The sequence below is a fragment of the Bos mutus genome, chromosome 12, assembly GCF_027580195.1.
Source record: "Bos mutus isolate GX-2022 chromosome 12, NWIPB_WYAK_1.1, whole genome shotgun sequence".
NCBI classification, from domain to species: domain Eukaryota; kingdom Metazoa; phylum Chordata; class Mammalia; order Artiodactyla; family Bovidae; genus Bos; species Bos mutus.
The window spans coordinates 19,193,568-19,217,951 of NC_091628.1; the positions used below are offsets into that span (position 1 = coordinate 19,193,568).

General features: G+C 36.1%; 1 protein-coding gene and 1 non-coding gene across 2 annotated transcripts in view; both read right to left on the bottom strand.

The window, feature by feature from the left end:
- Positions 1-55: 55 nt before the first annotated feature.
- TRNAG-UCC (transfer RNA glycine (anticodon UCC)) lies at positions 56-128 on the bottom strand. The gene has a single exon. It is a non-coding gene; the product is annotated as a tRNA-Gly (tRNA).
- Positions 129-2,165: 2,037 nt separating this feature from the next.
- Positions 2,166-24,384, bottom strand: part of KPNA3 (karyopherin subunit alpha 3) — a 98,630-nt gene continuing 76,411 nt past the window's right edge. The window contains exons 8-17 of the mRNA XM_070380341.1: positions 24,104-24,190; positions 23,575-23,744; positions 22,444-22,488; positions 12,935-13,066; positions 11,887-12,015; positions 8,651-8,755; positions 8,481-8,552; positions 8,159-8,321; positions 6,163-6,257; positions 2,166-5,458 (exon numbers count right to left, since the gene is read on the bottom strand). Coding sequence (XP_070236442.1) covers positions 5,360-5,458; positions 6,163-6,257; positions 8,159-8,321; positions 8,481-8,552; positions 8,651-8,755; positions 11,887-12,015; positions 12,935-13,066; positions 22,444-22,488; positions 23,575-23,744; positions 24,104-24,190 — 1,097 coding nt within the window. The 3' untranslated portion in view covers positions 2,166-5,359. The remainder of the gene's footprint in view (positions 5,459-6,162; positions 6,258-8,158; positions 8,322-8,480; positions 8,553-8,650; positions 8,756-11,886; positions 12,016-12,934; positions 13,067-22,443; positions 22,489-23,574; positions 23,745-24,103; positions 24,191-24,384) is intronic.

Genomic DNA, 24,384 nt, shown 5'->3' on the forward strand with positions numbered 1-24,384 from the left:
TAATGTCCATTTTTCTCTTTTTTTTGGCCACACCTCAAGGCCTGCAGGATCGTAGTTTCCTGACCAGGGATCGCACCTGGTCCCTCGGCAGTGGAAGTGCAGAGTCCTAACCACTGGACCACCAGGGAATTCCCTAAAATGTCAATACTGAAGGGTCTGAGAAACCCTGATATACGTTAAAGTTAGCTGAGGGATCTCATGGGTAAATAGAGTGCATCACACGAGATGCCAGGCTGGATGAGTCACAAGCTGGAATCACAACTGTTGGGAGAAGTATCAACAACCTCAGATATGCAGATGATACCACTCTATGGCATAAAGCGAAGAGGAGCTAAAGAGCCCCTTGATAAGAGTCAGAGAGGACAGTGAAAAAGCTGGCTTGAAACTCAACATTCAAAAAACTAAGATCATGGCATCCATTCCTATCACTTCATGGCAAACAGATGGGGAAAAAGTGGAAGCAGTGAGACTTTTTCCTAGGCTCCAAAATCACTGCAGACGGTGACTGAAGCCATGAAATTAAAAGATGCTTGTTCCTTAGAAGAAAAAGGCAGTGTATTAAAAAGCAGAGATGTTACTTTGCCTACAAAGGTCCATATAGTCAAAGCTATGGTTTTTCTAGTAGTCACGTATGGATGTGAGAGTTAGACCATAAAGAAGGCTGAGGCTGAGCACCGAAGAATTGATGCTTTTGAACTGTGGTGCTGGAGAAGGCTCTTGAGTCCCTTGGACTGCAAGGAGATCAAACCAGTCAGTCAATAAAGGAAATCAATCCTGAATATTCATCGGAAGGACAGATGCTGAAGCTGAAACTCCAATACTCTGGCCACCTGATGCAAAGAGCTGACTCATTGGAAAAGACTCTGATGCTGAGAAAGTTTGAAAAAAAATCCCGAGTCAACCCATTAATGAACACAGAGTTAAAGGTTATGCCATCAGCCAGCAAAATTGAGTTTACTGGGGAGTAACAGAGGGATTCTTTACCACCTGAGCTACCAGGGAAGCTTCCCTGATGGCTCAGATGGTAAAGAATTCGCCTGCAATGCAGGAGACCCAAATGATTCCTGGGTCGGGAAGATCCCCTGGAGAAGGGATAGCCTACCCACTCCAGTATTCTTGGGCTTCCCTGGTGGCTCAGATGGTAAAGAATCTGACTGCAATGCAGGAGACCTGGGCTGGGAAGATTCCCTGGAGGAGGGCATGGCAACCCATTCCAGTGTTCTCGCTTGAAGAATCCCAATGGAGAGAGCAGCCTGGCAGGCTACAGTCCATGGGGTTGCAAAGAGTTGGACATGACAGAAGTGACTAAGCACAGCACAGTGCTGATGCTGGGAAAGACTGAGGTCAGGAAGAGAAAAGGACAACGGAGGATGAGATGGTTAGCTAGTATCACCAACTCAACAAACAGGAATTTGAGCAGATTCTGGGAGATAGTGAAGGACAGAAGAGCCTAGCACACTATAGTCCATGGGGTTGCAAAGAGTCGGACACGACTTAGGGACTGAACAAGATGAAGGATGTGAATACTCCTATTCCTAAACACTTTGTCTTAAGTACTGAGTCCATCTATATAACTGACCCTTGAACAACACGGGTTAGGGGTGCTGACCCTCTGAATATTTGAAAATCTGCCTAGAATTTATAGTCAGCCCTCCATATACAGAGTTTCTCCATACAGCAGTTCCTCTGTGTAAGTGGCTCCACATCCAAGGATTCAACCAACAGCAGATCGTGCAGTACTACAGTACCTACTATTGAAAAAACCCCACATATGTGTGGACCCACACAGTTCAAACCCATGTTGTTCCAGGGTCAGTCGTATACAAGTATGTATAGATAGAGCCTCATCTATATGCTGTGCTTTTGGGAATCATTCTACCAGTGTTTTTCATTTATTTAACAAAATACATCATTTATGTGAAGAGCTCCTTTTACACTTTGGACAAATGAGTGGTAGATTAAAGACAGCACTCCTTGGCCTATATATGCCTTAAAACGTACAGAAATTATACTCCCCTTCTCCAAATAGATTTAAACCCCCAGGTCAACTAGGGTTAAGAAGATTCATAACCATCATTGTTAGACAACTGACATCCATAAATTTTTACCAGCAATAATCTTCTCAAAAGGACAACCCTTGTGAAGTACATGATGGCAAGATTAAATAGGAGTAGTGTAATTTATTTTCTCATACACTGAGTTTGTTCAAAAATAATCTGGAGTGTCATTATACAAAAGTAAAGTTTGGCTGATCCTTTGTTCTTTTAAATAATCCAAGATTTCATTTAGAGCCACAACCTCTATCTAACAGGTTAAAACTGTTAGGTTTACTTCAATTACTATCTTGCAAAGTTCTGGTTTTCAAAGATTAGATAAGCCTTAAGTTTCAGCTTTTGTTTCATGAAAGTCACAATTACACAATCATCTGAAATGGCTTTCTGTGAGTTACGGCATTTAAACCAGAGACACACAGAGAACACCCTGTGCCGACGAGAGCAGAGACTAGAGAGGCAGCTACCAGCTGAGGACCACCGAAAGCAGGAAGAGATGAAGATCCTTCCCTCGAGAGAGCAAGCCCCAGCCACCACCCTGACTTCTGGCCTCAAGCCTGTGCAACAAGAAGTTTCTATTGTTTCTGTCACTGTCTACAGCAGCTTTGGAAATCAGTGTAGACTTTGGTACTTCTTATGTTACACAATATTCTTAAATCTAGCATTGTTGCTGGTCATCCTAGTTTGCTCCAGTGGAAAGGAGATATTAAAATACAGTGAAAGTAATTCATGATTCACCTCCACTGGGGCCGATATTTGGAAAATAATTCCAAATTTAAATTTAACCACATAGAAAACAAAACTAGGAAATTCAGATACTTTCAAAAATAAGTTCTTCGATGTTTTATCATATTTGATAGCAGCTTTTTTATTGGTTACAAAACCTAAGCCCATATACAAAATTAGGAACACATTTAGATGCCTCTTTTGAAAGAACGTTTTAGTCTTTTTTAACTGAGTTTAAAAAAAATAAAAACAATGCAAATTTTCAACACTGTTTTGAAAACGTAAAAGTGCAGCAATATACTTAGTTTCCTTTGTCTATGAAATGGTGCAATTCCAATTCCAAACCGAGAGGTCACAACAAACTGGATCAAGCCAATGCACACGGACGTCTGCACTACTTGATGCTAATGTTCACTTATGTTAGTTTGCACTTAAAACACAAGAGGAAATAGGAGTCGGCACAGTAGAGGCCCAATTCAGTCTCAATGTGTGCAAAATTTAAAAGGTAACTGTCAGTAACTATGGGGAGTCCAAGGAAGTAAACTGGAAGGGGTATAATTCACAATATCAAGAAGATTTGGACTTTAAGGGTTTCACCGAAGTTTGTGACCTTAATTAGCTTTGACTTTATTACTCCTACTTTTAGTGAACACCACACAGTTTCAAAAATTTAGCCCATGGTGTCTGAACAGGATGCAGTTACCATATGAAGCTTTAACTCAAAATTTGGATAAAGAAAAAAAGGCACAATGAACTTCAACTCAATTTTATGTGCACAAGAGTTGAAAAGTCTGAGCCACCTTAAAGAGAAATTGATTCTAAAATTTATAAAACCTATAAATAATCAGAGGCCAAACCACTATATTAAAACAGATTCTCTAGCAAGTAAAAATCTTGCATTTTAAACATACGCTTGTATCCACTTTAGATACAAGACAAAACTCACTCTTTAAAGTGGCTCCACCTTGGCAGATACATATATTTGTAATGAATGCACACCTGCTATGTGTTGTTTACCAGTGAAAACACCCCGCTGATTCACAAAGCTCTGATGGCACGTGTCTCATCTTCATCACAGTAAATACACCCCCCTCCCATCGGACAACTAAATTAGTTTAGATTTCCTATCCCTTCACATCAACGCGTTGGGAAATTATACCCAGTAAACAATAGCAACAAAACCATTCCTGTGACAGCACAAACTGTTCAGTTTAAAAATTTTCAAATCCATATTCTTTCGTTAATAACTGGGTCGGACAATTTACCAAAAGCAATGACTTTACACAGTAATACCAGATTTTTCAGAATTACTTGAAGATCACTGCAAATCAGGTTTATGCTAAATAACTGCAGATTACTCCTCTAGGCAGATCCTTGTCTACATCTTTTTATATGTGAATATGCTTTTAGAGTAGGATCTGAGTAAACTTTCCAATACTCAAAGAATGAAGTTTTATGACACTTCTAATAGTTGCTGGTTTGTTGCCAACCACATTATCAAAAGCACTGGTTACTAAGTAAAAAATATTTTAAGACTAAATTACAGTAAACATGAAAGCTCCACAGTTTAAACCCAATATAAATCAACCATATCCAATTATCAATTTAAAATGAAAAATGTTAACTCCTGAAAGCTGAAAGCAAGATTTTCTTTTTAAATATCACCAATGGGTACTTTAGACCTTTGTGGTTTTGGGTTTCATTTATTTATTTTTTCTTTATGGTCAGGGATTCTTGCTTTCAACTTAAACAGAAGTTCAAGTCCGTAACAGGTTGCAGCTCAGGTAAAATACCATGCACAGCATTTGATTACTTCAAAACAGCAGGAACACACAGGCTGAAGTGAGTGGTCAAATAGGGCTTGCTGTTCTCAAAAATTAGGTATAATGGCGAAAGCGTTACCATCCATAGCTAAAGTCCTTCCTCCAACCCTGGCTTCTGAGGCAGATAATAAACACATCAATTACTGGTAGATGAAGCACAGTTTTTTAAAACTTATCTGTTTAATCAATAACCAAGTTTCTTTTTTTTTAAGTTACTTTTTGTTTGTGTCAGTTCCACCAATGAAAATCATTTGGCTTGTACTTTTAAAATCTATTCTTCCACATAAAGAGTATGAAAATATGTTTGTGGAGGACAATGATGGAGGCTCAGATCAGACTGCACCTCTTTAAAGTCTTCCAACGCGTGTATGTGTCATACCAAAGTGTCTTGATCCACAGCGCACCATTTTCCAAAGGAGTATCAAGTGGGCAGCTGACATGCCACCACTATGGAATATTCTAAAATGGAGATTGCAGATGTCAGCGTGTGGCACCAGGGAACGGGGGAAAATAGGGTAGTCAAGATTGTTAAGGAGAATTCTAAAATAGTTTAGGAAATCATGCATATGCATTTACAGTCCATGTGGATAGTGACTTTCGGCAACTGCAAAGTGACTGAGACATGGCTTGCTTCAGAAGCATCAAAACAAAGAGGCATGTATGTTTTGGAGCCTTCGGTTGCTGTTGCTCTTGTCATTTTGGTAGCCATCTGGTGGTGCTTCGTATTCAATGTGGGATAGATGCTGCACTCAACTGAATTTAAAAATTGAATTCTTTTGTTTGAAGGTTGGCCGTTGGGTCAAAGTTGTAGGTACCTCCTTGGGTTGCTTCAGGAATGAGGCTAGGATCTTCATCAATCTACAAGAATCAAGAAAAAGAATTTTCATTATGTTAAGATACTATACATTACAGTGTAAGCAGAGTTGATTTACTTCTCAGGGAAGAATTCTGTGTGTATGTTTTTATTACCTAAAAATATTTTAAGAAAACCAACAATGCTATTAAGAAATTTAACAACTTAGGGCCTCACTGCTGGCTCAAAGGTAAAGACACCAACTGCCCGCCAATGCAAGGGACATGGGTTCTATCCCTGATGTGGGAATATCCCATCTCTGTGCAGCAACTAAGCCCGTGTGCCACAACTACCGAGCCTGTGCTTTAGAGACCAGGAGCCACAACCACTGAAGCCCACGTGCCCCACAGCCCTGTGCTGTGCAACAAGAGAAGCCACCGCAATGAGAAGCCGTGCACCACCACTAGGGAGTAGCCTGCACAGCAACAAAGACCCAGCACAGACAAGAATAACAAGAGATTCAACAATTTAAAACTGAACATTGAAAAACTGCCCCATTCTTAAGTTCCTGTATCTGTAGATTTATTTTACCTATTTGAACATACATCATTTCTATAATTACTACTTCTTCCCATTTAACAAATTACAAAAGCAAAGGTGACAGAAATACAGTATCAATTTAGTCAAGGAAAATTAATTCTTAGTAAACTTACTTTACGTACAGATTTTAATGTACATGTAGACACACTATACTTTAATATATACTTACATCATCACCAGAGAAATACTGATCTATGATTTCAAATGCTAATTTATATATGTCTTCATTTTCATGTTGCTGTAAAACTTCAATTTTCTCCAAACCTGATAATAATTAAAATAATTAAATACATACTAATAAAGAAACTGTGCTTAAATCATTTAATCATGAAACATCTTAAAGAACTAAAAACACCCTCCCTACCACCCTCCAAAGATGATCGTTCATCTAAAAAACAGATAAAATCCTGAGTTGCTCTGGTTAGAGAACCAGCACCCCACTAATTTCTGCCTCTTTAGAAGCCCTTGAGGTACCCTGTTCCCTGAGGCCGGCAGTTTAAAAATCACCTAAACTCTCCATTTGACAGATATGGGAGTGTGGCACAGATACAAAGGGGTTTGTTTCAGGTTACATGGCGAGTGAGTGACAGGACTAGAATCAAGATCTCCCCCAGCCTAAGATTCCTTTAGTATAATCATACTGCTGCATACAATAATTTTTTTATCTTTTTGTTTTCCAAATGTTACTCAAAGATTGACATAAATAGAAGACAAAACTTTAAATTCAGAAGTGATTTCTTGGAAAAAAAAAAAGAAATAGGGTGCTTATCTCCTATATAGCCACATCAATTTGGGAATATTTTTTCAGAATAGTTAACTGTAGAATGCCTTTATTTATATTCCCAAAATATTTACTCCATATATCAGATGCAACTCCATTAAATCCTCAATACTATTCTTCCTTTAATGTCTTTTTAGCTAAGTTATTTTGAAGTAGTTTCAAAATAATTGCTTTTTAAAATTTTTTATATAATATAGTAACAAACCTAAGTTACTATATAAAAAATTTAACTTTTTTTTCTATAGTAACATCCAAACCAGAAAAATGGGAAAATGGGTATCAAAGATAATGTATATAGAGTGCTTTATAAAATCATAAAATGCTAAGTAACTATGTACCCTAATTATAAGTATTTATCTCATAGACAGAAGCAACTATACTGATAAAAAGCTGGAGTAACAATTTTATAGCTCAAACTTTCTGGGTTAAATTGTTCTGAATCAGACTACAATGCTTGTTTCAAATTATTTAAAAAGTAAAACATCTTAAAAAAAAATTAGTTCCATTAATTTTATTTATTCCTATTTTAATTTTGAATTAATTAAAAAAATTTAATTTATTTAACTGGAGGATAATTACAATACTGTGGTGGTTTTTGCCATACATTGAAATGAATCAGCCATGGGTACATGTGCCCCCATCCTGAAGCCCCCTTCCCACCTCCCTCCCTACACCACCCCTCTGAGTTCTCCCAGGGCACCGGCTTTGAGTGTCCTGTTTCATGCATTGAACTTGCACTGGTCATCTGTTTCACATATGGTAATATACATGTTTTAATACTGTCTCTCAAATAATCCCACCCTCGCCTTCTCCCACATAGTCCAAGTCTGTTCTTTACATCTGTGTCTCTTTTGCTGCCTTGCATATAGTATCGTCATTACCAGCTTTCTAAATTCTATATATATGCATTAATAAGACATCTTAAAAACAAAATGAAAAGTGAATTAATAGTAGTACAGTATGAAGACCTGGCTTTTAACTATGCTCCTACCACAAACTACTTCTCTGACCATGGACAAGACTCCTTAACATCTCTAGGATATTTTCTTCTTGTTATTAAGAAAACACTTTCTGTCTGAATATTCAGTGATGCTATCACATTTGTTTTCACTTAATCTTATGCAACATGACTTCAAGAGGAGTAACTGTGTTTCCTAAAAAGCACTGTAAAACTCTAAGAAGGTTATGGAGTGACTTTCACAATCAGCTGTGTTCTGGAAAATCTTCCTGGATTACTAACATAGCAAATAAAGAACAGCAACATCCTCAGACGATATTAATAGCAATGTATCCTAGCACTTTTCTTTCAAATTAACTGTCTTTAAAGGAACTAATGTTTCAGAGTTGCACAGCTCAACTGTTTTTCTTTAATCAACCCTCTTACCTCCACATTCTTCTATTATTTCAGCTATTGTGCTTGCTTCATCACCAGCCATTATCAGAATGTTTTTCAGACCATCTAGGACCACCTGAACAACTTGAGAATCTTTTACTGACAATAAATTACAGAATGGTGGTATTACATTCTGCTGTACAAGGTATTCAACCTAGACAACAAAAGAGAAGAGATACTCTTATTTATATAATTACCTCTTCCTCCAAAGGAATACAGGACAGGGCTTATAAACAATCAGAAACTCCTGAACACAAGAGAGAAGTGCACTTCCCAGTATTAACAATCATAAGATTTTTTTTTCCAGACTCACTTGATCTTTTCTGCCACTTATCGTCAAGTTGCTAATAGCCCAAGCAGCTTCCTTTTGTGTTCCAAAGTCCCCCTAAAGATTTAAAAAGAAATGCTGAAATGAATTTTTTGCTCAAAAAGTCTTGGTTATAACATATTAACAGACATAATGAACTCATAACAATGACTGACCTTGGCAAGCTGATGAATAATCATAGGAATTAATCCAGCATCTATTACAGCTTGAACTTGTTGCTGGTTGCCTGCTGTAATGTTGGAAAGGAACCACACTGCTTCCTATAATTAAATAAAATACAAGGCACCTTTATTTGAAAAACTGTATCTTTAATGTGCTTATGCTCTTACTTTAATGTGGTTTACATACATAATAACAAAACCATCTCAGTTACAATAAGGCAAATGCATCTAAAGGTGATTAGGCAATACAGTATCTTCCATTTTAAACCTATTAGGAAACTTTTAAGCAGAATACCTTGGCCCATTTACCTAGCATAACCTTCAATAATACAGATGCTTAGGACTATACCCTAAGCACTGTTTCAGGCAGTGGTGACATGGCAGTGAATAAAACAGACAATAAATCTTTACGCAAGGACCTCACATTTTTGCTTCATGAGCTCCCTCTCAATAGTGATCCCCAACTTTTTTGGCACCAGGGACCAGTTTTGTAGAACACAACTTTCCCACAGACAGGGGTGGCAACTGGGATGATTCAGGGGCATTGTATTTATTGAGCACCACCACCTCAGATCAAGAGGCAATAAATTCTCATAAGGAGTTCACATCCTAGATCTCTCGCATGCACAGTTCACAGCTGGGTACAAGCTCCAAGAATCTAAGGCCACTACTCTTCTGATAGGAGGTGGGGCTCAGACGGTAAGGAAAGCAATGGGGAGCAGCTGTAAATACAGATGAAGCTTTGCTCGCTTGCCCACTGCTCACCTCCTGCTATGCAGCCCCAATTTCAAACAGGCCAGGGACTGGTACTAGTCCTTGGCTCAGAGGCTGGGGATCCCTGCTCTAAAAGACAAATGACAGAAATAAATAGAAGATAGAATTTCCTCATACTTTGTTAAAACTACTTCTAAGAAAGACGAATTGCTTTATTGTAAAAATACTTATTTGCAAAATATATTAGAACTTAAGTCTCTAACTAGTCTAAGAATGATCTATATGACAAATTTTATTGTAACCTTAGAGCTTTATGTCATGAACAAACAGGTTTATTTCTAAGTTTAGTGTTAAAGTACTATCTTCTTCTTCCTCTACAACTGAAAGATTATAGGAGAGCCCCCACAGGCCTAGTAATTACAATTAAGCACTTTCATCACCACAGCCTGGTTCAATCCCTGGTCAGGGAACTCAGATCCCACAAGCCCTGGCACATGGCCTAAATAATAAATAAAGAAAAAGACTGTACACTTTTTTGCCATCCAATTGTGGTGAGATATCAATAACTGGTTAACTGGTGTTTTAGAGTACAAGGGTGTTTCACTACACTATTTTTGCAAATTTCTTGCACATTTGAAAATTTTCAAACTAAAAGGTTGAGGGGGAAAAAAAAACAAGTTGTTAACTTACACCTCCAAAGAACTATGATGTAACCAACACGCAAATAACACAAACACTCAAGGTGGAAAACTTCTGCAACAACTACCTCCTTGCTGAAGCTGAGGAGATATCTATCTATAGAAACCCTTTTCCTTTCCCCTATGATACCTTCACTCAGAGTATATCAGATCCCAGGCCAGAACCTCTCTACCTACTCCTGTCCAGTTTCCTCACTTCTCAGCCTTGCTTCCCATTACAGAATACTAATACATTCAGCTGTAAAAATCACGTATATTTGCCTGGAGTCTAAAAGACTCTGGCTTCTTTCCCTTCATTGGAACAAGTTGAAAGTGAAAGTGTTAGTTACTCAGTCGTGTCCGACTCTGCGATCCCATCGACTGTAGCCCACCAGGCTCCTCTGTCCATGGGATTCTCCAGGCAAGAATCCTGGAGTGGGTAGCCATTCTTCAGAAGATCCCTTCTTCAGGGGATCTTCCCGACCCAGGGATCAAACCCAGGTCTTCAGTATTGCAGACAGACTCTTTATCACCTTAGCCACCAGGGAAGCTCATTGGAACAAAAGCACCTACAAAATGTGATTTCTGACTACACACTTTTCTATAAAAATTCAACTATCAAATTTTAGTTAAGGAACTATATAAATAGAAGTTTTGTTAGTCTGAGGAATGGTGGCATTTCAGGCAGATACTACATGTAAATCAAAACAAGCAGGATGGCTACAATAATAATTAAAAAAAGGAATTGGAGGGATTTTCCTCATGGTCCAGGGGCTAAGACTCCCTGCCCTCCCAATGCAGGGGGCCTGGATTTGACCCCTGGTCAGGGAACTAGATTTCACATGCCACAATGAACAATCCCGCATGCTCTAATGAAGACTGAAGATCCCACCTGCTGCAACTAAGACCTGGCATAGTCAAATAAATAAATAAATAAACTATATATATATAAAACAAGACTAGAACCTTCATAACACTGCTTACAGGAATGTAAAATGGTGCAACTGCTATGGAAAGAAGCTTGACGGCTCTTCAACAAGCTAAACATGCAATTACCATATGACTGGACAATTCTACTCATAAAGATATACACGCAAAGGAACTGAAAGCAAGGACTCAAACCAATGTTCACAGCAGTATCATTATTCACAAGAGCCAAAAGGTAGAAACAATCCAAAAGTGTACATCCACAAATGAATGTATAAACAAAATACGGTATATAGGTACAATGCAGTATCTATTCAGCCATAAAAAGGAATGAAGTTTTGATACAAGCTCCAACATGGATGAATGTTGAAAACATGCAATGTGAAATAAGCTAGACAAGAAGACTAAAGTACTTCAGCACATGTTTAACAGTAAGTTTATATCGTAAGCTTAAAATCTTAAAAAAACAAAAACCAAACAGAAAACAATTTTAATGATCCTTTAATTTAGGCACTGTAGTTTTACATTCAGTCTAATTTTGTAGGGAAATTAAATTATGATCTATTTGTTTATAAAAAACACCAGCAAAAGAAAAAGATAATAGCCTCCCAATGGAAAATTTCATATGTTCTTTCCACCTAGTGGCTACTAATTTGTTGATCATTGCTACTGCTCAATATACTGAAATAAAAACACTGGTTAAAATGAAAATAATTTTATTCTGTGATGATCATGGCAGCACTTACAGCAGGCAATTAAGAACTGAAAGAAAATAACTGCAGAGGTGATGTGAAATTAACCAGAGTGGTTTGAAGAGAATCACAAATGAAAAGCAATCGAAACAAGAAGGTAGTTAAAAATGAGATATACAAAGAGAAAGAAATGCATTGATGGGGCTGTTCTATGCCTTACCTTATTTATCTTCTCTTTTGGGTGTGATAAGAGGTTTGGGAAGTGTGAGAGGACATCGCAGTTGAGAACAACCTGGGTCTGTTCGTCTGTACCTGTCACTATGTTGCCAACCGCTCTGAGTGCTGCTGTCTGGGTGGGGATAAAATATTTTCCATAAATTTGTTTATGATGAAACTGATTCTATGTTTTTTATAATCCTGAGAAAATGTAAAAATGCAAGCGGTGAATGATTAAAACTTACTGCATACTTACACAAAGCATTTTATAGAACTGAGAAGCAATTCTGAATTTTAAACAACAGTTTTGTGAAAACTGGAATTATATAGGAAAAATTATGTGAAAAATTGTTGGAGAAAAGATTAAAATAAAAAAATGTAAAGGTCCATTTTTTTCATAGCTATTTTTATCTATTAGTAAACTGGCACCACAGAAAGATTTTAATAAAGGCCTGGAATGGGTACAGATTTCTATCTAAAGTCATTTTGGCAGAAGTGGGATGAACAGATCTATCAGTGATGTGATGAGAAATTAGGGAGAGAGAGAAAGAGAAAGAAATGCAGTTATCCAGAGAAAAGAAAATAAACCTTGAACTAAATGAGTGGCTCTAGATATAAGGAGAAGCCAGATGTGAAAGCTATATAGTAAGGACTGACAGGTTTTGAAATGGAGCGGAGACAAGAGGAAGAATACCAAGGTTCCTAGCTTGGACTATGCTGTCCATTAATAGGGGATATATGAAGAGGAGTGGGTTTGTGGGAGAAGACGGTATGTTCATTTTTGCCTGCTTGAAATAATAACAATATTACTGAAGGAGGTTCTTGGCAGTTATGTCTAAGGACTCAAAGACAATTGGCTATATGAGTCTGAAACTCAGCAAAGAATCTGGATGAGATAAAGATTTAGAAATCAACAAAATCAGATTCAGTAAAATAGCAGAAGAAATACTGAAGAAATGTGCATACAGATAGAACTGAAGCCTGACTGTATAAGTTAACTGGTTACAGAAAGTACAAATTTTATACAAGTAAGAAAAATACTTAACACTTACTTGAACTTTCACTTCCTGGTGGCTCAGAAGGGGCACGAGGAACGGCACAACCCCTGAATCAATAACCATCTGTATCTGTTCATTACCTCCATCTGTCAGGTAAGACAGTGCCCAAACAGTGTCCACGAGAATCTGCAGGAAATAAAAAAGAATGGCCACTTAATGTATTTGTTTGAATACTTAAGATACATAACACACTTAGGAGACGGTGACATAAAAAGTAATTAAATTTTGTTTTAGCTTGGTAGCAAAAATATCTGCTAAGCTGATACAAGGTAAAACTTTCTCAATGGCTACCTCAGGTCACTCTTCACAAAAATGAGGCACAGAAGTCCGGGCCAACTTCTACCCCAACTTCCACATCTATATATTAAGTAGATAAAAATAGGCAGAAAAGGAATTCTTCCTGCTCCCACAAACTGAATACCCAATAATCATAAGGAAATACTTTATATACAGAATGAAACCAGTATGCCATGCTGCTTCAAGTCTAGAAGAGCCCCCAAAGATCATTTATCCATGTTAGTAGTTTTCAAACACGTTTAACAATGTAATTTTTCAGACTATTAAACAGATAAATGACTTGGCATTTTAACTTTAGGGGAAAAAAGTTAATTATTTGCAAATCTCTTGAAAAATGTCCCAGCAGAAGAGCACACAGTATAAACCATACACTACACTCATCTAAGTTTGCAAATAATAAACAAAAACCAGGCTCAGGTTTGTTGACTCATTCAAAGTCAGAGAGCTTATAAGTAGTTTTCCTTGGTGTCTTGACAGAGGAATGTAAGCACAGGTCTGATCTCATGTGAAATCCAGAGATGTTTCCTATTATAAGACATTTGTTGCTCTAAAATAAATACTGCCGTCTCAATTCAAATCTCTCCATGCATCCTTCAAAAAAATATACTATTTAATAAGGGCATGTAAAACCACACATAGCCCACACCTTCAACATTACTAGGAGTCTGAGAATGCTACAAATGTCAAATTACCTGTAAGAAGAGAAAAAAATGAATTCTGTCCTTTGTCTGGACCTCCCGTCTTAAGCTTATGTGAGACTTCAGAGAAGAGGAGAGGGGAGTGAAGAGCTTACAGTAACATATCCTTTGCTACTCCACATTAGTGGGACAGAGACCATGTGGCTCAAAAAAGCCTACAATATTTACTACCAGTTCTTTACAGAAAAATCTGCTGACACCCTTACCAGAGGATGAGCTTCTTTCAACTAAGAAATAAGTGAAGAAATATTTCACTGTAGATCAAAGATGAACACAAATGGGAAGATAAGAGTGGAAGAATACTTTTTAAATGATATATGTTTCAGAAAAATAGAAATATTGCAACTTCAAAAATGAGAGGACAGAAGGTATGCCCGAGAGTTGTATCCATCTACCATCCTACCCCCACAAGGAAGACCTCCTTACTGGAGGGTATGAAAAGATGCTGTGTGGAGCAGAGCTTGTCTACTCCTCAGTCTGGCATTAATAGGTAGCAAGATTTAAATAGAAATCAGAGTCTCATAACAACACCCAAAATGTGGGCTACAGCTGAAAATAACTCATCATACCAAGAACCAGGATCATTTAAACTGCAAAGGGAAAAGGTGGTCAACAGATGCCAATACTGAGATGACGCAGATGTTGGAACTATCTGACAAGAATTTCAAAGTAACTGTCATAAAAATTCTTTACCAAGCAATTGTGAACACATTAAGTATAGAAAATCTCAGCAAATAAAAAGGAGACATAAGGAAGAACCAAATGGATTTTAAAATTAACAAACTCAATAATCAAAATTTAAAACTCATTGGAAGTAGAAGAGAAAGAAAAAAAAAAAATCAACTAACTCAAAGACAGATCAATATAAATCATCCATGGGGGGAAGGGGAAGATGGCAAAGAATGAAGAGAGCTTTAGGAACATGTAGGATGATTAACAAAAGATGTAGAGTTTCAGAAAGAGGTGAAAAAGTATCTGAAGAAATAATGACAGAAAACTTCCCAAACTGGGCAAAAGCCACAAACCTAGATTCAAAAATGGGAGAATGAGGTGAGAGAAAAGTGAAAGTAGAATAAGCCAGTCACTTATTCTATGGGTAAAGACAGGAGTCAAAAAATACCACTGAAACTTGTCAAACCAGATAGTAAAAAAAAAAGGGGGGGGGGACTTATAAAAGGTTTAAGTATAAAGGTAACATTGCGAGAAAAACAAACTTTCCTAAATACCAAAAGAAATTTTTAAAAGAGAGAAGAACACTAAGTAGAAAATAAAACACAGAAATTATAACTCAAAGTTTAACAGGACAGAGTTGAAACCAAACATCAACAGGCTTAACTCACCTGCAACAAGAAAAAGACTTTCAAACTCGATCCTAAACAAAACCCAATTCTATACTGTATACAAGAGACACACCTAAGTCATTCAGAAAGGCTAAAAATAAAGGGACAAGCAAAGGCACACCAAGTAAATTATAAGAAAGCTGAGACTACAAGCCTATTAGCTGACCAGTATAATTCATTCTACAAATCATTACAAAGAATAAAAAAGGCTACTTTATAAAGCTAAAAATCCCACCATTTACAATGAAGATATAACTGTTAAAGACATCTATTTACCAAATAACCCTATAAATATCACTATAAAGGTGAAACTAAAAAGATGCAAGAAAAAATAAAAATATACTGATGAAAGACCTTACACTGTTGTCAGTATGAGGTCAAGTAGACAAAAAAATGAGGATACAGATTTTATAAATATATACTGAAATTCAAACCTTGATAATAGATAATATAACATGCAGACAGGGCACAAAAAAATCAGGTTCAAAGTAAACATCAATTACATAAAGCAGAAATACTATAAGATTATTACAAGGCAATAAAATTAGATATTAATAAATATGAAATACTGTATGGAAATTTAAGAGTCTTACTCTTGGATTAAAAAATACAAAAAAATTTTCTAGAATATTATAATGAAAATACCATATATCAGAAGCTACGGGATTTATGTAAAGCAGTGTTCAAAGGCAAGTTCACAGCCTTAAAAATGTATATGACAGAACTTAAAAAGAATGAAAATCGATTTCAAAAAGCTAGAAAAAGAACAGAGTAAACCAAAAGAAAGCAAAAAGAAACAACAAAAACAATAGTAGAAAGAAATGAAGTAAAGAACAGGAAAAACCACAGATCTAATTAAAACACTGGAATCCTGATTCTTTGACAAAACTTTGAAAAGTCCTTGTTAACTTAATTAGAGAAAGTGGTGGAGGGAGCACAAATGTACAAAATAAGAAATGATGAAGAAAATAACCCTGAAACAGTAAATTAAACCCCTCAAAAAAATCTTACAATTATTCTGCATACTTACATACAAGCAGAGTTGAAAACTGAGAAGAAATGAATAATTTCCTAGGACAACAGCTTACAAAAAACTGACCACAGCAGAGACAAGAGAACTTAAACCAATTTCAATAGCGAGAGAAAATTATCAAGGAACTAATCCCACAAAGTATCCAGACCCAAAAGGCTTCAACAGGAAAAGCTACCAAGTCTGCAAAGATCAGACAGACCCTAGGCTGAGCACAGAAAATAAATGAAGAATAATGTTTTTTAAATGTGGTAAAAATATAATAATGAAGACACCATTAAAAAAGCTGTGGACCAATATCATTCAGGTAAATAGTGATATAAAAATTCTGAATAAAATATTAGTGAACAGGAGCTCATACTACCTTAAGAAAATAATATATGATAATCAAGTGGAATTATTCAAGGAAAGCAAGGATGATTCAATTTTAGGAACATCTATGTATGTCGTATTAATAGATATAAACAGAAAATCATATAATCATCTCCATAGACACTGAAAAATTCCAACACTCATTTCTGAGGTCAACACTCAAAATGGGATTTTACGGACATTTCCTTAACATGATAAAACATTGTAACCGAGGAATAAAAATCTAAATCAACAAAAGGAATGGCTGATAAATTTGACTATATAAAAAGAAAAAATCTGCATGGCAAAATATATCAAAGACAAAGGACAAATTAGGAAAATATTTGAAATATATATCAAAAGTAAAGAGCTAACGTCCTTAAAACATAAAGAGCTCTTATACGCTAAGAAAAAGAGGCGAAAAATTTGATTAAAAATGAGCAACAAAAGATAAACAGGCTATTTGAAAAGATGCAAAAATGGCTCTTCAACAAAATCAAGTTCAACTTCACTTATAGAAAGTGAAACACATACTAAAAATGAAATACCGTTTCTCACAGACTGACAAAAATTTAAAATGTGACAGTACATTCTATGGGCAAGGCTAAGGAGAAAGTCACTTTTATGTATTTCTGCTGAGAATGCAAATGGCACCGCCTTATGCAGGGTATTTGGTAGTGCATAACAAAAATTACAGTGCATTCACTCTCTCATCTAGCTATCCTGCTTCTAGGAATTTACCCTGAAATACACCTCCAGCAACATGAAAATACATAAGATTAATCCCTGCTACATTATTCATACTTGCAAAATTCAAGAAATGGACTAATTGCCTACCCCAAGTAGGATATTTGAATTAACCTTAGCCACAAAATGGAATACTGTGCATAAAAATACTGGTTGCCTTGGCCTGTGATGTTTTAGGAGGTTGCTAAAGGAAATCTAACTTTGCTCCCTCCATTATAGCTCCCTTCTATTAGCAGAAAATCGTTTTTTTACCTAATACACAGTAGCTTAGAAAAATGAAATATTTAAGTTTTCTAAGCTGAAATCAATTCAAGGTTTTTGGTGGGATCTCATGACAACATTCAGAGGCTAGTGGGAGAAAGTAAGCTACGGCTAGGTCTCAGGTCCCCTGAAACTGCAGACTCTTCTAGTCACCCTTTTTCTTTTTGATAATATATTGGACCTTCAATGAAAATCTCATTTTTAAAATGCTTTAAAAATTTGAATTCACAGCACATGATTATCAGACTATTCAAATTTCTTTGTTCTCAGCAGTTTGCTTTCCTTACCTACGTAAGCAGACTAACAGCTGCTTTAATATTTGTAATTGTAACTTTCATTGCCTTTTCCCATCTGAACTGCTTCTGCTATTCTACAACTCCTCCATCTAATATTCTCCCCCCCGCCACCTGCCCATTTTCTAGATTTCTATGGTTAAATGCCTGGCTTTTACAGTCACTAACAGTCAATGACTATACTCTTTTCCTTTCAGCTAGTAATCAGATTAATCATGTGTCAATGAAGTCTTCAGCATTCCTGAGGTATTTTAATTACTTTTAAAGACCTTTTTTGTACAGTTCTATGTATACTTGCCACCTCTTTTTAATCTCTTCTGCTTCTATTAGGTCCTTGCTGTTTCTGTCCATTATCATTCCTATCTTTGCATGAAATGTTCCCTTGGTATCTCCAGTTTTCTTGAAGATATCTCTAGTCTTTCCCATTCTATTGTTTTCCTCCATTTCTTTGCTTTGTTCACTTCAGAAAGCTTTCTTATCCCTCCTTGCTAGTCTTTGGAACTCTGCATTCAGCGGGGTATATCTTGCCCCTTCTCCTTTGCCTTTTGCTTCTCTTCTTTTCTCAGCTATTTGTAAGGCCTCCTCAGATGACCATTTTGCTTTGTTGCATTTCTTTTTCTTGGAAATGGTTTTGATCACCACCTCCTGTACAATGTTATGAACCTCTGTCCACAGTTCTTCAGGCACTCTATCAGATCTAATCCCTTATATCTATTTGTCACTTCCACTGTATAATCATAAGGGGTCTGATTTAGGCCATGCCTGAATGGTATAGTGGTTTTTCCCTACTTTCTTCAAATTAAGTCTGAATTTTGCAATAAGGAGCTAATGATCTAAGCCACAGTCAGCTTCTGGTCTTGTTTTTGATGACTGTACAGAGCTTCACCCTTTAATAAACTAGTAAATATAACTGTTTACCTAAGTTCTTTGAACTGCTCTAGCAAATTAATAGAACCCAAGGAGGGGGTCTTGGTTCTATTCATTAAACCTCCAATTTAAAGCTGGCTGGTCAGAAGCACCGGTCTGACTTTGTGACTGGCAACTGAAGTGTGCCTGTGGGTTAGGGGAAGAGGTGGCCACCACGTGGGACTGAGTCCTTGACCTGTGAGATCTGACACTATCTCTGGTTAGTGCTGGAACTGAATTAAATTGTAGGATATCCAGTGGATTGCAGATACTCACTTGGTGTTGTGGGGAATCTCCCCCCAAATCCCTACTGCAACACATCTGGCGACCAGAAGTATGAGAAGTGAAGTGTTCTGTGTTGCAGTAAAGGAGAGACATAGGAGACAGACCCACAGGGAAGAGCTGGGGTTTTTTCCTACACAGGAGGGAAAGGACAGTTTCCCCTAAACAAATCTGTATTCTTTTGCTATAAATTATAAGCATGAGTGTAAAAGCTTTTCAATGATTCCTTCTAGCAAATCACTGAACTTGAAGGTGGTCTCAGGGACCCCTGACATATGATCAGGTGTCACTACCCATCATGTCTCAGCATATAACCAATCTGCCACAACTGACTGATTTCATTTGTACCAGCAGCAAAGCAAGGTAGATCTGTATCAAATGTTAGGTAACACTCAAAATTGTCTGGACATATCAAACCATGGATGAGTAACTTCAAAAAGGACAATGCTTTTTGAAAACCAAATGCTGCAGAATCACTGCAACTGCACGCTGACTTTAAGAAGAACAATAACTAGAAAGAAAATGAACACAGATTGACCTGAATCAGTCCAGATTTCTTCTTTAGTTCTCAGAGTCAGTACGTAGTTCTTCTAATGTCATATAAGCATATTAATGTCCATAAGCCACCTAGTTCTCCCTACACCCCAACACAGCTTCTCCAGCAGTCTCACAAATGACAGTCTCACAAATGAAGTCTTTATTTTAATGCTATTCTTTTACTTTTTCACTTCTCCTCTTTGATTCTTTCCTCTTGAAGTTCTACTCACTTTATCTTTCCTACCCATTACCACTTTGGGTTCATATCTTCATCAAGTCCCTCAAACCTACCATGATAGCAAAATAGGCCAGGTTATGTTCAAACCTGCCCTATTCCACATCCTCCTTATCGCTTTCAAAGTGTCTGACTATAACAGACACGAACGTATCACTCCTCTATTTGAAAATCTTACTTACTCTGCACTGATTACAAGAGAAGTCCAAACTCCCTAACACAAGATACGAAACTCTGTAATTTAAGCAAATGTTTCGGTTTATTAACCACCTGGATTCTCCACATGCTCATGTATTCTCTTTAATTCTTAATATAGTTCCTCTGGTACCTGAAACAACTTTTTCAACTTGACAAAATCCTTCTCATCCTAGTTGTACGACTACACACAAATTAGTTAGCCTTTTTTTTTTTTAACCGTATTTGTAACATGAAGACAATTTTAGTAACCAATCACGATTTTTCTAAGGAATAAATTAATATATGAAAAAGTGCTAAAAAACAGTGCCTGGCACACTTAAAACCCTTAATAAATGCTATCTTTTTTCACCTCTAACAACACTTCTACCACCATCCTTCTCCTTATAATGCTTATTTCAAAAGTTACTTTCTCAGTGAAGCTTTCTGGTTGCCAGAAAGAACATGTGCTTTGATAATTCATTTTGGTGATTTCTCTGTTTTCTTTTCTTGTTTGTTTGCACACATATTGTATCCTTATGTGATCATGGTACAAAACAGCATAGGCCTTGACTCGGCTTTAATTCTCAGCCATGGCTTTTATTCATCGTATGACCCTTACGTTATTTTACTTTACTGAGTTTCAATTTCCTTACTAGTTCCTTACTAGTAAAATAAGAGAACAAAATTTATCTCATAAGGGTGCTGGTAAGATCAAAGGAGATTACAGAAATAGATTTAGTACAGCAAGCAACTGACAAAAGCCCATTTCGTTCACTCTTTTTACCTGCTGCTAATGCTGACATCTTAGAGGACAGAGTCTCTACGTCTTCTTCATTTTTGTGCCTATAATTCTTTGCACAATTCTGCCTAAGTGAGACAATCTATTTTGTTAAACTCGATAAATATACTTAAAACTAGAGAACTTCATTACTTTAATACCTCTAGCTTTCAAATAAACAAGACCAATAGGTGGTGGAAGCTTTTATTCACCTACAATCAATTCCCTAATGTCCTGGAGGGGAAGTCTTGGTGGAAACATCAGGTATCTTGCTTATTTTCCTTTTAATTTTGGCTTTCAGAAAGCTTAGGACTAAGTTTAGCATTCAGTAACAACAAATACACTTTAAAAAATAATTTTACCTCCTCCTCCTTTCTTCTAAGGTATTTATTATCTTATGTCTATTGCTAAGTCACTTTTATATCCATTTTGAAAACAGGACAGTATATAACTAAACAGGATTCACTTAATTGTTATGACAGTTCAGGCTAACACTTCACAAATAAAAAGTTACTTCAGTTACCTTTAAAAGATTCCTTCCTAAAAAAAAAAAAGATTCCTTCCTAAGAACTTAAAGTCCTAAAATTAACTAGGGAAATGTGTGGTTCAGTACGTATATAGGAACTATATATTGCTTCTTGAGAAATGTTAACAAAGATGTATTTTCTTCATCTCAATGATAAATCACACATAATTCTGACACCCACACACATAAATATTATGTGTAAACAAAGATACACAAAAACACAAACATACAAATGGGAAGAGATCTTAACTGAAATATTAGAAGCCAAATTCACGCTGGATGAACATTAGAGTCAGTTCTGAATTCTCTAAAATTTATCCATTGTTTTACTTTGTGGAAGAATTGACATTCAGCCTTGCTACAATCAGGAGAATTCTCAGACTGCCTGAAACAAACTATGCCAGAATATATACAGTAAGTGCTTAACTAAACCTCATATAATGAACAAATAATCTAAAGATACCTTTGCATTTAAAGCGATACTTGATATTCTTCAATACTGTAGCTCAAAAGGTTATAGCCTAGGATTTAGTATGGTTTCATAGGAAGTAAACAAGATCTGTTATCAGAAGATCTGTTTTAAATATCGACACTGACCCTTATAAGCTCCGCAACTTTGAATAAGTCACTTAACCTTTCCCTGAGGCTGTTTCTTATTCTTTAAAAATGGGGATAATAATATCTAGACTACCAATTACAAAAATCAAATAAAAAAATTTTTTAAGTATGAAGGAGCTTTATAAAGCTTTTACCACTTTATAAATATTGATACTTAAAAATACTATGATATAAATAACTAAATTAACTACATATGTGATAATTTCTCCAATGTTAGTATTTTTGTTATCTGAATGATTTAAGATATAAACTCAGTTTAACCTTAATCCTATTTCTGAAAACAGAACATACATTTCTTCCACATACACTGTGGAAGCTTGACAAATTATTAGGATATATGGTGACACTTATTAAAAGCATAAGAATAAATAACCCTTTCAGTCTCATTAAGAACCAAATTCCAAAACTAAGGTTCTGCTTTACTTACATTTATATCTGTATGGTATATAAGGACACATAAAGCTGGTAAAATCTGAGGAAAGAAAACAAATGATAAGTAACTCTAGAGTGGACGAAAATGTCTTTGCAAAAACAAGTAACTGTTGACTTTTTTAAAAAGCAGTAAATACTATTTGAGGGCAAGAAAAACAACATTAAGTTTTTTGAATCTCTATTAGGAAAACTAAAATACAATACATTCAACCTGAAACACCAAAAAATATTTCAAATGTTTAATTAAAATAATCAAGTTAAGTCTGACAGAGACTAATGTACCTTAAAGGAAAAACATTTGTTTTCAATAACATTCTTTATGACATATGTCTACTGGAAACAGTGGAGATGCGAGTATATAGTTATTTTTAAAAAGCCATTCTTAAAACTGATCTCACTGTCCCACTTACCTGCTTAAAACTAAGATTTTATTTAATGAACTACTTGAGTCAAATTGAAGTTTTTGACCTCAGATTTAGTCAAGAAAAGTATGCCCAGTATAAAGTCTGTTGAATGCAGACATTTCAAATCTCTTCTTTAAATCTGTGAGGGAGTGGGGGGAATTACTAAGTACCCTTTCCATACGGGCAAGAGGAGGCAGAAGATGGTGAATGATGCTAATCATAAGGATTACAGATTCACAGTCAACATTTCTCTATACAGTCAAGTGATTAAAGGTTACATAGGATTTTATAAAACTTAAAATACTCAGATCCATTTACAAATCAGATGTAAAGAGCAAAGATTTTACTCTGCTTTAATTAGCAGATTTAACACAGCAATTTAACTCTAGAACATTTGCATATAAGTACACTAGTTTTATCAGCAGCCATCCCTTATTTTTTAGTGTTAAATCAACAACTCAATGTAGTAATAAAACTGAGATTTTATTTTCTTCTTTTGTAGTTTTCTGCTTGAATTTATGGTTTCTTAAATTAAGGTGGACTGTATTTGGTCAGGTGCCACAAGTCTCACAGAAGTCAAAAATTAAGTTATGATACATTACTTAAATATCTCATACCTGCAATGAAATCAGTATATGCGTTATTTCATTCCCTGTACATGAAAACCTAAAGCATAAACATAGGGAAAATATACCATCTGGCCTTTGCAATTCTTCATTTACCTCCTGAACTGTCTCCATAGGCGGTGGGGGGTCCTTATTCCTGCAGAGATTGACAATGACCCATGTGACGTTCCGAAGGAAGGTGATGGGAATGGAGGGATTGATGAAGGACAGAAGAGGTTTGACAACTCCCAGTGATATGACATAATCTCTACATTGAGGACCATCACCTACAGAAATGAAAATTGTATTTAAAAAAAAATTACATTCAGGATGAGAAAGTCTGAAATGTATGCAATGGCTCATGTTGGGACACTGATGTTCTATGTTTCCTCACCATCAGTCAAGGGCATCAACTGTTGCTAATTCTCCAGATTTTGATTTGGGGAACACAAATTTAACCTACCAGTCCTGGATAACAAATTGCATATCCATCTAAAGAGGTACAATCTTAAGTTAATATTTATGAAGCAAGAAGATAGTCAACCCACATTACAATTAGAGGAAACATAGTATGTAATGGCCAATGTAGGAAAAAAGTTAATTAAGATACTTAATTGGAGTGTTTTCAAACCTAATTTCAACTTACCTATAATGTTTCCCAAAGCCCATACTGCTTGTTCACAAACATTCTGATGTGGTGAATGGAGAAGTCTTAGAAAAAGAGGTACGGCATCTATAAGAAAGAAAAACTAACATTTATACTGCAAAATGTTGAAGAGTTCACAGGTTTCAGCCTAAATAAGTTGATGAAATATACACAGAGTTTGGTACACTAGAGTTGCTCAATTATAGTTCAGTGAATGAATAAATGTAGCAAATACCTTTACCCTAAATATGCTACATTTTACTGTTTCCCCTAGTCTCAAG